This window comes from Eleutherodactylus coqui, chromosome 12, assembly GCF_035609145.1.
Source record: "Eleutherodactylus coqui strain aEleCoq1 chromosome 12, aEleCoq1.hap1, whole genome shotgun sequence".
In the NCBI taxonomy this organism is placed as follows: domain Eukaryota; kingdom Metazoa; phylum Chordata; class Amphibia; order Anura; family Eleutherodactylidae; genus Eleutherodactylus; species Eleutherodactylus coqui.
This window is the reverse complement of record NC_089848.1, coordinates 128,084,704-128,098,127: the sequence shown is the minus strand read 5'-3', so window position 1 is coordinate 128,098,127 and position 13,424 is coordinate 128,084,704. Positions and strand designations below refer to the sequence as shown.

Sequence of the window (13,424 nt, the reverse complement as noted above, 5' to 3'; positions counted from 1 at the left end):
AATAACAGTTCGACTTTTTGGAAAGTGGGGAGGGAAAACAAAAATAAAGGTTCAGGTAAAACAGTGTAGTAACGCCTGAGCCGTGTGCAGGAGGCGCCACATAGGCTGAGCCGCTGGTACTGTGTGCAGCCAGACCATGCGCAGCGGGACCCGTGTGTTGCAGGGATGCTCTGTTATCTCTGTGAGGCCGCGCTCAGACGAGCGTATTGTTAATCTGTACTCTGGCGCTCATGTAAATCTACGTATTCACGCTCAGGGCCTTAGTTTTTAGCGCTGTCCTACTTTTGTCAGTTTTGACTCTTTGCATTCACTGATATTATTTTCTATTGGACAAGTAGGGATCTGTATTCACCCAATAGAAAATCAAACAAACGGCACCAAATACGGAAATAAATACAGATCAAGCAGCGATGACCTACAGCTGAGAAGCCGTCCAATGGCATCTGCAGCGCATCCCTCTTACGGACGTGTGACAGCGCTCCTCTGAAACTGCCTGATACATACAGAATGGGACAAAGTATCAACCGGGAGGGGCAGTAGAGCCCCATAGAAGCCACGTGTGACCCATTATGGTTCTGTTGGACTCGTGCAGGAGTCCTCTCAGTCCTTTACAGGGACCTGAATAATTGGGTCTCGTCAGTCTGTAGAATAAACAGAACTGTAGGATATAGAATCTATTCTCGAAGACTTGGTGCAGAAATGTATAAATGGGTTGATTGCCGGGGGAAGTAATGGCTAAACATAGTCGTTCCACGTGGACATCCCTTTAAGGTGGGTTCATGCACCACATGGTTTTGGGGAGAAAAAACACGGATTTGGTGTCCGTTTTCTTCATGCAGTTTTTTAAGCAAAGCCGGAATTGGAGGTCGTTTATTTTTCCCCATTTCTTTTCAATCTACTTTTAGCTTACAAACAATTGCATCAAAATGGCGACAAGAACCGCGGCTTTTTGTCAGAATAAGCAGTTTGACGCCATCGCAACAAGGTTTCCTGATATTTGTTCAAAATGCAGCCAATGTCCCATTTAGTGCTGGTGTGGCGGAGGCCCCGTATATATGTAATAGCGATCATTGTGATTTATATCCGTATGTCCAGAGCGTTCACACGGACCCGTAATAGCCGTATAACGCAACCCGCACGATTCTGCTCTGTTCCTCAGACGCGTCCAGCCCATCTACTGTCCGTGATCCATGACACTCGGAGCGCTCATGGACGGACGCTGGTTGTGTCTTCTGCTCTGTTCCTCAGACGCGTCCAGCCCATCTACCGTCCGGGATCCATGACACTCGGAGCGCTCCTGGACGGGTGCTGGTTGTGTCTTCTGCTCTGTTTTGACGCCCCAACATGGGCGTGCCTGCTGTGAGTAGGACCTTATAGATATACCGCTTCATACAATATCGGAGTCTGGGGCGATGCGCCGTTGTGGTCTAAAATGATGCTTTTTGTCAAATGTGGAAATTATCAACAACTGCCCCAAACTTCAATGAAAATGCCATTTTTCTCCCCATGTCCTCAGTTTATAAATCTTGTTGGATTTCTCCGTGATGTTCGCGAACCCTCCCGCCACTTGGGGACCGATGCAATTCCTTTTATTTTTCACTTGTTTCCTGTGAAGAAAATCCTAATAAATTACCCTGAAATCCCCCTAATTGGCCAAGTATCGGTGATTAGAGACATTGTAGCGGCTCCAACATGTTTCATGCATTCCGAAGCCTAAACGGGTCAGATCAGTGAAATCTCCCGGTTTTCCACAAGAACACCTTAATGTTGCAGCTGGATGATTTATATTAAATTAAGGGCCTCTAGGTGGAGCTTCAGCACTTCCAAACGTTGTGGAGCGCCCGGCGTGTCCTGCGGAGAGCGGCACATCACTCATCCAGGGCTGCTGCCTGCATACAGCCTCCTCCTGTAGGGGGGCTTCAGCAGAGCCCGGGGTACGAAGGTTTTGTTTTGATTGTAAAATGTGTGATTTATTATTATTTTTGTGTTACTTTCTAGTTTTACATAGCATTTAATTTCCTTAATATGGGGGGAGGGGGGTTCCCATTGCTTCCTATTAAAGTTGTGCACTTCAGTTGTTTTTCTCAGTTTGGTCTCTTTTTAACAATTTGTCATAATTCTAAAAAATGTTATTTTTATCCTTAAAATATAAATATTCCTTAAAAAATAAAAAATGTGCTTTTATAAAATGCCTGCTGCCGGTATTAATGGTTATTTGGCATTTATTTCCATTGTTATGGTAACAGGCAGAAGCTGAAGGGTCTAGATGTCACTTTGCAGCAGTTGCAAAGATTCAGCCAATAAGGAGACGCTTTACTGTAACTTAGTTATTTTCTATATAAACTTTCTTTTGTAATCAGACTTTATATATAAATTCCGTAATCTTGTGCTTCAATCATTCTCACTGATTATTGGCTGGAAACCATCCATAAGTCCGGAGGCATCACATGCTGTTCTTTAGCCTTTCGTAGAGCGTTTGCTATCCTCGCCCACGGGCGCCATAGTTGGAGATTTGACGACGATCCTATTCACCCCAATATTTAACTTTTTTTTTTTTCTTGGAAAAATGCCTGTATCAATGCAAAACCGAGCGGCCCGAGTCGGTCTCCTTCTGTGTATGTATCTACGTATTTGTCTTTTAATTAAGTAGCCTTCCTATTTTTGTTGCTGCACAGGCGAAGAATGCATTAATGACACATTTGTACTGAAACGCCTTTTTTTTTTTTTTTCTTGTTCCTCAACTTCCCTGTAAGGGTGCCGACCCACTACAGTTTTTTTTCACTGCGAAATTCGCAGCGTTTTTTTTCCCTGCAGGGGTCTATGGGACTTGTAATGTTAAAATCACATCGTGCAAAATCACAATTTACCGCAAAATCGTGATTTTTAACATTATAAGTCCCATAGACCCCTGCAGGGGGAAAAAACGCTGCGAATTTTGCAGTAAAAAAACTGTAGTGGGTCGTCACCCTAAGATATGTGATCGGTCCCTGTTTATATTGATGGAGGATAGGACCCCCATAATCTTCCCCCCGGCCCTCCGTCATCACATCTGCTCTGTAGGAGGGGGGCCATCGTGTTACCAGAGAGGAAAAACACTTTTTACAACATCAAAAATGTTAGTGAAAACATAAAAGGAAACACGAGGAGCGGAGTATATATATATACCTGGGGGGCAGATAATAAGGGTTCTCTCAACTTACTGGAAATACCAGAAACTGGAAAATATTTTTATTTGGTGAGATTATACTCTGTGCGGTGAATCGAGCAGCCGAAGGGTTAAATGGGCGATGCCCACGCGGCTGCCATTAATCATTCAGTGCCCAGGCATCCCCGGTGCGGAGGGAAGGCTGAAAGAAAAAGCTGAACTTCATGAGACTGGAAAACCACGCCGACCGGTCCGGTGTATACACTAAGATTGGCCCCGGGCCGATAACCGGCTGATACTTTGTAAAGGATTCTCACAAAAACCTTCCTAATAAACACAATTTTTGGGAAGTAGAGAAATGTGACCTTTTTAAAGAGAAAATGTATTCTTGGTGGCTAATAAAGCCCCCGGCTGCTATTCCCCATAAGGCTGAATTCCCAACAGCTATGAGGACTGATTCCTTGACCAGTCGGTTCAGTTTGAACTTCTAGGCAGTTTGCCGCTGTCCGTGCGATTCATTATCTGTTGGGGTTTTATTTATTTATTTTTTTTTTGTGTAATTTGGCAAACAAGAGGATTTAGTATTACTGAAAGAATTGTCTTTTTCCCAAAGTCTATTGGTTTCCTCCTCTAATCCTCTGATATTGTGAATGATTTGTCGTGTTTGGATACTTTTTATCTGTTTTAATTTATAACTACATTGGCTCAGATTAATGCTTCGTACCGGGTAGTTTGGAATCCCCTGCCCTAACTGAACACCCTGTTGTAGGTCACAGATGTTGGATGCACAGGAGTCCAGGGTTAGGTTAAAGGGGGAAAAAAGATTATATATCTAAAACTTTTTTTCCCTTTAACCTAACCCTGGACTCCTGTGCATCCAACATCTGTGAACTACAACAGGGTGTTCAGTTATAAATCTGTGCAAAAAGAAAAAGTGCTCCAGTAAGTAGGTGCGGAAAATGCTACAAGGAACGCTTTCAGAAATAGAAGTGTGAATAGTTTTTTGGTAAGTTAACAAAATGCAAAGTGAACGAACAAAATTAACAATCTAAATCCCATCAATATTTGGTGTAACCGGCCTTCAGCATCAGTTCTTCAAAAACGGTGTACACTTGTACACCGTTTTTGATGGAACTCGGCAGAGCTGTTTTTTCAAACTCCTTGTAGAACTCAGCACAGATCTATAGATGTCGGCTCGCTACTATCCTTCTGTGTTTTCATGTAATCCCAGACAGACTGATGATGTGAGATCAGGGCTCTGTCAGGGCCATATCCTCACCTCCAGGACTCCCTGTTCTTCTTTTACCTTGAAGATGGTTGTTAATCACCTTTGGCTTTAATTTTTTGGGTAGTTGTCCTTCCATTTTTTAAAACTTTCTCTGCAACATTTGTTTCTTCACCTGCCTAAACCTTTCCCAAAGGACTGTATATGAAGCCCCTTACTAGCAGTCGTATTTTAAGTAATTTTGTGGCAAAGGAGAAGCTCTGCCTAAAGTGATTTTTCTTGTGTTCCAAGACCTTTGTAAGAATGCCGTATCCACTAAGGGCCAGTGGGGCCCCTTTAATTGTCATACTACTTCGAATGTGATATTTTCCCGTGGTGGAAATTGCTGGCAACACGAAATGGGATCAGCAGTTTTCACGGTACTTTGCTCAGGGCTTGTTCAGATGTTGGTATGGGCTCCATTATGGGAGCAGCACAGGGGCCCCAACTAGCCGAGCGGACCCCGTTGACTAGTTCTTCCTGCATATTTTGTAGCGCTATTTCATCCTGTGTTTTAATTAATTTCCGCGATGGAAACCTGCGAAGATGATGTGAACACGTCTTAGAATATGTTGGAAATCTGAGGGGTGCCGTAGAAGTTTGGGTGCGGTTCACAAGTCTGCAGACCCCTCTTTATGGAAATCGTTAGGGATCCAAATGTTAACGGTCTTTACTGCTTCTTCGATATCCCCACTAGTAAAGCTTCAGACGATCGGTTCAGGCCGGACTTGGAATTTATAAAGTCTGAATTTATCTCCTTTATATTTTAAAACTACTTTTGCCCTAAATGTTAAAATCTTACAATTTTTATTGTTGGTGGTATTTTAGGTTTGAAGTCTTTTTACGTTTCTTTTATATATATATATATATATATATATATATATATATATATATATATATATATATATATATATATATATTTTTTTTTTTTTTTTAAGCTAGATTTTTGGGATATCCATGGAAAACCCAGAACAACTAATGACCTGATATTCTGTTTTTGTGTGTCTGGTGATGGAGCTGCTCAGAGAGAAGTATCCAGATCTGGGATTGCTTTCTTGTGGTTTTCTTCTGTTGCCGCTGTAGATGGGGGACATAAACTTACGCTTAGATTTCTGTTAAAGCCCATATATTTAGGATAAAGGGAAAAGTGACCAAACGAACATTCAGTGTGTGTACATTTTACCTGCAGGTGCTTTATTGTAGACGCTAACAATATCTACTATTATTCAGTATTATTTGACAATTAACCATTTAATGCCTACTGAGAAGAGATTGTGTATTTAGTAATGCTGGTTCTTAAGAAGTTTGTGACACTCGACTTTTCCCCACAAACTCCTAAGTGAAACCTAACCTGTATAAACTGGTAAAGTGATGGGAGATCTTAAGGATGGAAGATATTAAGGATGTTTCTAGACTCGGTGATGAATCCTTTGTTTGGTCGCATCAAAAAGGTTACATTGTAGTTAATAAAAACTACTTTTCTCTTCCCCCCCCCCTGACCATATAGCAAATAATCACAAAATATGCGCCTCTTTATCAGAAGCAGAGGATGTCCGTAGATTCCGGGTCGAATCTCTGATCTGTTTTTGTTTTAGACACCCAAGCCGCCCGAACTCATGAGGGTAAAGCTGAGTCTAATGTACGGCTCTTGTGTGTAACTCTTGGCTTTGTCTTGGGGGGACGCCATGCGCCTCGGAGTCGTCTCTATCTTGTAAAGCTTTGCAGGTTAATAAGTCTCTGAGTGGTAAAGTAGATATTATTTTCTTTAGAGGGTGGGATATGATATTCACAGACATGGGGAAGAAAGTGAAATTAGGCTGCATAATTGTTCATTCATGTGGGTCTCCTTGCTCCCCGATGTCTCGGATTACATCGCCTTGGGTCCTGCGCTGGGTTGGCTATCTCTACATCTTAACGAGGCTCTGGGAATTTCAGCTTCTTTACAAAAGTTTGCTTTGTGTTCCCTCATCTCCCTCCCACCTCTTCTTGTTTGCAGGATGCTACAGCTGCTGACATCAGAAAAGCCTATCGCAAGCTCTCCTTAACGCTGCACCCCGACAAGAACAAGGAGGAAAACGCCGAGACCCAGTTCAGACAAGTAACTCCACATATATACCCTGGGAGCGTGTATCCACTTGTTTGTGTTCTGTCTGTTATATAGTCCTGTTTAGTTGTGTTAGTCACAAATTCCAAATATTTCTAGATCTTTTTTTTTTTTAATGGCAAGGAGGCGGGATATTTTATAGCTCTTATACTTTTCCCATATTTTGGTTTTCGGAGTCGTTGTAGAATTTTTATTCCTTTTTTTGTTTATAAACTGTTTACATTATATTGTAGTTGGTGGCCGTCTATGAAGTATTAAAAGATGAAGAGCGGCGAGCGAGGTAAGAATCCCTTATATCCTGTGCTTTGGTCCTGGAGATACTGCAGTACAAGGTCGGGGCGCGATGGGGGACCCCCAATAGTGAGCTGGTGGGTGCAGATACTAGGTGGGATACAAGCCGAAAGGCCGAGAGGAGTTTGGATGGTTGTTGTAGAAAATACAATTTGGTAATAACAATCGGTGGATCTTATTGACCTAAAAGAGCTCCATAATAAGGAGGCAGGGTTTTTTTTTCTCTAATTTTATTGTTTACTGCGCAATTTTTTTTTTTTGTTTGCATTTCATATTGTCAATATTCTGGCCATAAGCAGCATATTTATGAATGTTTGTTTTTACCTATTGATGCCTAAATGTCTTACCACATTTGTCTGTACACGTGCAGCTGTGAGGTCACTTTTCCTTACAGTATTTTGGTCCGTATTTTCTCCACTCTTGATTCTGGATTATAAATAATGATGCAAAAATCCTGCCTGGTATATTGCTCTGTGAAAGCCGCCTTAATCTGGACTGTAGTCGGCATTTATTTGTAAGGTTTGTCGCCTCTTTTAGCTGTAGTGTAAAAAAATATATATATTTTTTTTCAATTTTTAGTACAAATCCTCCCCTGTCACAGAGAGAAATGCATGGAGAAATAAGCTGGCCGACTACAAAGGGTAATCGTGGCCCACCGGACTATTACGTTCCCCCCAGACCTGTTACTAAGGCAAGGGGCATCTATGGATACCTGCGCACATTGGTTCCCCCTTTTAGGGGTCCAGTGGTAACGTGCCATAGACATGAGGTTGGAGCTTAGTGCGTTGCTCCAGGCACACATGCATGGGCAGCAAACCAAATCCTTCATGGACTCTCAGCACTGCATTAATAGAAGCTGTTTGCTAACATTAATTTTCTTATTTACTCATCTCAGACACTTCATTAGACACACTTTTTGGCCACGACGCCTGGCACCAAACCGCTAAACAACCCAAAAGGGAGAAGGAGCTGAAGTGTGTGCTTTAAGCCCTGCCAAGGCAGCAGATCCTTATCTCCAGGCTGGTCCAGTCGGTGTTACTCTGTGACATTCTAGATGGAGCGCTGACATTGCTCAACCCTAATAAAGTGCTATCCATCATTCTGGGCAGAGAATGGAAACCCATGTGATGTAGTGGCATCAGAAGTACCCGTTGTAGATCCCACTTCTACTCTGGAAGTATTACGAGCCCCCCCCCCCCCCAGCCTAACACAATATATAAGCCCCCTCCATATATCACTCTGTGCCTGTTGTAGTTTACATCACCAAGTCGGAGTCTTTGCAGATACAAAATAAGCTGTTAATAGTCTGTAATAACATTTTTGTATTAAGAGGAGCGCGTTCTGCGCTCTGGGCTGTTTCTGGGATTCATCCATTGCTTTTACATTTTGGTCGCTGAGGCATGAAAATATCAGTTTTTCCCAAACGGCGTGCAGAAGAGTCCTGGGAATCGCGTGTCTTAGGAGGGGACCCTGATTCTTCACCCCATCTTTGACGTCTGCCCGTTTTATTTTAACACTCAACTTCAGCCGTCCTTTATTGGTTTATTATACAGCACTTTCTCTTTTTGGCCTTGTGCCTCGATTTTGCTGGAGGCGAGCAGTAATCCCCCGTAAACACTTAATCTTTTGGGCCTTTTTGGTAATTGAGATAAATATATAAATATCGAAGCCATTTCTGCCGGGGCTCTGCTGGTCGACTTTTTCCTAAAGAGAAATAGGTATTCTGTCGAGAAAAAAAACGAATATTCGGGGCGGGTAACAATTGAGGAGGGCCGTCATGTGCAGAGGGATGGGTAACGATCAACTGTGACATTGTAATTCTGATGGGATGCAAACCATTGTCAAGGCTGGAGATAAGAAAAGGGAACATGGAGCTAATGAAAGTTATAGAGCCTAACGTTTATCATATCTGATGCAAAAGTATAATACGTATATATGTGTGCATGTATAATATAAAAATAAAATATATATATTATGTAATTTTTTTTTATAACCCCGGTCATAATAATATATATATATATATATATATATATATATATATATATATATATATATATATATATATATATATATATATATATATATATATATATAAATAAATATAATTTTTATGACCGGTGTTTTAGTTTTGTAAGAGTTTAACTTTTTTGCATAATGTTTAACTTTTGAAAACTCTAGTAAATATGATGACACGCAGAATGTGTTTATTACCTGTTATGATGTTCTATAGGGCCATCAGTTGTGTCCCTGAACAGATATGTAATATATTGTTATCACACACATATAGTACACGGACTCGTTAGGCCCTGTTCCCATAAGGCCTCTCAATCTATATTCCCCTATTTAGTATGTTTTTGGACACGTAGAGAACATACAAATAACATGCAGATGGCGCCCTTGGGTGAGTTACAATGTTTCTGGAAGCGGTTAGGCTGCGTTCAGTGGTGATTGCTTCCTGGTATGAGGATGGCTGGACCACCATACCAATACCGCTATTAGTTATGTAGCCTTTGTATTGTTTGTTGCGCAGTTTGCGGTAACGTTGGCATTTATAATGTAATATTGCGCTATTGGCGCTGACACAAGGTATAATGTCCCAATAGACAGCGGTTATATTTCGAATGCAAAAAAGCAGCTTTCTTCTTGGCTCGGCTAATGAAACCTGTCAGGAATAATAGAGAAGGAAATTGAGCGTGCCTTTTATTGGTGCAGCGCGGAGCACCAAGGTATACACGGGGTTTCTGGTCCATTTGGCACTGGGAGGGCTCACATCGTCTTCAGAATTCCTCAGATCACAATCTTGGTATGTTTTAGAACACAAATGGCTGTTTTTGAGAACTTCAGAGTAGTTTTGCACAAGAGGATAATCTGGGTCCTTCTGTAAGTTGGCGATTCATACATATGAGGTCAAGTATTACCCTGTTTCCCTGAAAATAAGACACACCCTGAAAATAAGACGTAGCATGATTTCCCAGAATTTTTGAGGATGCAGAATGATTTTTCAGGCTTTTTGAGGATGCTTGAAATATAAGCCCTACTCCAAAAATAAGCCCTGCTAACAGTTAATTAGAAAGTCAATTTAAATAGTGTCCAGGCAGCCATACATGTAAAAAAGTTAAACCTTTTTGAACAAAAATTAATATCACACTGTCTTATTTTCGGGGAAACATGGGTATATATGTTAACACTTTGGGCCAACAGTTTGTGCACTTTAAAGAATAAAAAATTGGAGCCATCAGAAGATGATTGTCTGTAAGCTGGCATTAGAGTTTACTGTCCCCTCAGTGGTCGGCCCTTGTCTTACATATAGCTCGCCCCAACCCCACATGCACACGGCTTGCGATTGGACTACACTTAGTTCCTTGCAGTTAGGTATCCCCCATGGTAGCCGTGTAATAGATATGTGTATCTTTATGTAGAATCGGCTGCAGTCTTACACGTGACGGCGTACCGGAGCCGTGTAACAGTTGTATTTATTTTTTTTAGCACTTAACGGCCATGCTCACACGGGGTGGATTTGCCGCAGTGTTTCAGCGCGGACCCTCTGCATGAAAAATTTGCAGTAGCAGCAAAATGGATGAGTTTTTGAAAACCTCGACCACATGCTGCGGGAAAAATCCACCAAAAACCCGTGCGGAAATGGCCATGCGGTGCAGGATATAAACCCGCAGCGTGTCATTGTATCACACTTCACGTTGCAGAATTCAACCACTCAAGAAGGAGGTGAACTCCATATTAAAATCTGCGGGTTTTAATGCAGACTTTCAGCTGCAGACATTCCTCAGCAAATCAGCGGTGCGAACAAAGGGGTGTTCAGGAATATTACACTGATGGCTCAATGTAGACGATGGGCCGTTCATGTATAATGGAGTCTCCTATCTGGGACCTCTGCGATCAGTGGGGCGCAGGGTGTGAGAGGACCTGGGGCCGCAGGTAGCTGAGGGCTTATCAGTATAAAAATCCCAGAATACCCCTTTTAACCCACGATTGACTGTTAGGCCAATAGGCCTGTTTGCATATGCATGTATGTAGATAGCGTTATGATAAATGGTAGACTCCCCATTATTGATAAAATAGATTAAGGATAACACTGTTACACCGGTTCAAACCTTTTTTTTTTTTATTTTTTTTTTTTTTTTAAGGGTTGTCCAAATTACAAAAAAAAGGAAATAAAAAATCCTTGCTCCCCATGTATAAAACATAATTTAAAAAAATCCCGTACCCCTGGTTCCACTGCAGCTTCAGCACCACATCTGTAGCAACGTGTGTACAGGACGTCAGTCTCCTGCAGCCAATCACAGACCTCAACATTTGAGTACTGAGGTTTGTGATTGGCTGCAGCAACCTGTCAACAAAAACACGCCTACAAGAATGGAGCTGTGGTTCCGGAACTATATATAATCCTTTATTATAGCCAGAATGACAGCCAACAGTTTTACTAACAAATTAGGAAACCCAAATTAAATGCTATAGATGTGATGGGTCTATAGCGCACAACAAGCTGCGCCTCCTGAAAAAAAATTACAGCTTTTTTTTTTTCCCTAACATGCCCGATCCAAATGCACCTTTTATTCAGATTGTGAGGGTTTCATTTCCATAATAAGTGACCGGCTACAAAGACCTTCCTCTAGTTCTTAGTAGAAACGTGGTCTGAAAACAGAAGGAATCATGGGAGCAGCACTTGTGGAGGATTTGAGACAAGATTTTCTTAGTTGTTTTGCATCAAAGTGTAGCAAACACAAAAAAAGGACAAACTTCCTATTTCAGGATTGTTGGGGAAAATGTGGCCATGCAGCCAGGAAGCTTCTAGTAGTTTTCGCAAATTACATTGAGGTCCTGACCTGTTCTCACCAGCGGACAGGAAGGGGTCATCCACTCATACCGCTTGCATAAAATTCTGACCTCTTATCTGCATGGTGCAACAGGCTGGATTCATCTGACTAGGCGATGGTTTTCCGCTGCACGGTGATACAAGTTTTGCGCTCTTTTGCCGCGCTTTTTGTGTTTTGTCTTTATAATGGCTCTCAAACTGGCTGGCTGCTATTATAGCCCATCCGTGCTGAGGAGCAACCAGTTTTGCATTAAACCATATTACCCGGAGAACCATGGCTTTATTTGACTGCAATTTGCTTGTTTTTGCATTAGATCTGATTCTTGACATCCTCCTGTGACCCCTTCCGCCAGTGAGTTTCCATCCACGGGATCCCCTCTGGCTGGACGTATTTTCTCACTCGCTCTATTCTCTGTATAGTATCCACCATGTTGCCCGAGACTCCATACGGTTGCAGTGAAATCCTGGCCCCAGCTAGTCTAGCACCTCTTCCAAAGTTGCTCTGCTCACCTGCTAATGTGGATCGACGAGGCGTCTGCTGTCGGAAATGCATTGAAGTATCTTTACAGATTTTTGGCTGGATTTTTAACTTTGCCCCAAGAGTTCTGAAGAGTTTTAATCCTGAGAGCTGGATAAAGCAAGTAATGTGGGTCCACAGTGAAGCTAATTCACTGCAAACTTGCTTACTTGATTTTAGGCGGCACTTCGGGGGTCGCGGGTCTAATGTCTGTACAGGGAATCACCAGTCATGAGGGGGCTGCTGTCTCTAATAATGTGGCCATGTAAGTAGTAATACGTCTGCTGCGTTGTGACGAGGCGCAGAACAGTTCAGTTCTTCATCTAGAGTTTAATGGTCACCTGATGGCAGGTCTGGTTTGTGACATCCGTACTCTTGATCCTTCTTTTGGGTGTTTGTGTTCTTCTATTCTTCAGCTGGGGCGCTGAAGAGCAAGAAATGAAAACTTGGACAAAGCAGCTTCTATGACAAACCCCGTGTATTCTCGCTCGCGCCCCGTGCTTCTATGACAAACCCTGCGTATTCTCGCTCGCGCCCCGTGCTTCTATGACAAACCCCGTGTATTCTCGCTCGCGCCCCGTGCTTCTATGACAAACCCCGTGTATTCTCGCTCGCGCCCCGTGCTTCTATGACAAACCCCGTGTATTCTCGCTCGCGCCCCGTGCTTCTATGAAGGCCAGCCAGACGAGCGCCGATCTCATTCATTGGTTGAGATTGACACTTATAAAAGGACCTTAACTCGCATCTCTCACTCTTTATCATTTGCTCATTCTTGGACTTGACTGGATTTGCATATTTACATATTCCTGGATGTAGCCATGGTAACCGGAATAAAAACTTCCAATCTTTTCTTTTTTCTTTTTAAATAAAACAAAAAGTTTAGATCTCTGCTACCCTACAATTAAAAAACAAAACCCTCAGCAATAATTTTGTGTGAATGTGTCTGCATTGAGCATCATAATGTGCTGGAAGTCTGACCTCCCCGTTGGCTGGGATCTAGCGGCTGCATTCTGGAGCCCCCTTTGACATTTCAGTGTAGCGGGGCGATGTCCTCTAGTGGTGAGCGGCCCGAGGGCTCATTACACTTGCTTTACACTCAATGCGCCTGCTGGCTGCTTCTCCACATGTTCGTTAACAATGTAAAGAATCCCCCCTTGCTCCTTTTCTGGGCTTGTCGGTCCTTGTGTAGTCCAGTTCAGTCTCCCATCAGCGTACGAGCCATCTTTATGATGGGAGCGGGTTTAATGCTCAGTGGCGTCACTAAGAGGAGCG

At 42.5% G+C, this 13,424-nt stretch overlaps 1 protein-coding gene across 1 annotated transcript in view; it reads left to right on the top strand.

The window, feature by feature from the left end:
- The window catches only part of DNAJC1 (DnaJ heat shock protein family (Hsp40) member C1), a 90,645-nt gene that overhangs the window by 24,235 nt on the left and 52,986 nt on the right, over positions 1-13,424 (top strand). The window contains exons 2-3 of the mRNA XM_066585444.1: positions 6,406-6,507; positions 6,747-6,793. Coding sequence (XP_066441541.1) covers positions 6,406-6,507; positions 6,747-6,793 — 149 coding nt within the window. The remainder of the gene's footprint in view (positions 1-6,405; positions 6,508-6,746; positions 6,794-13,424) is intronic.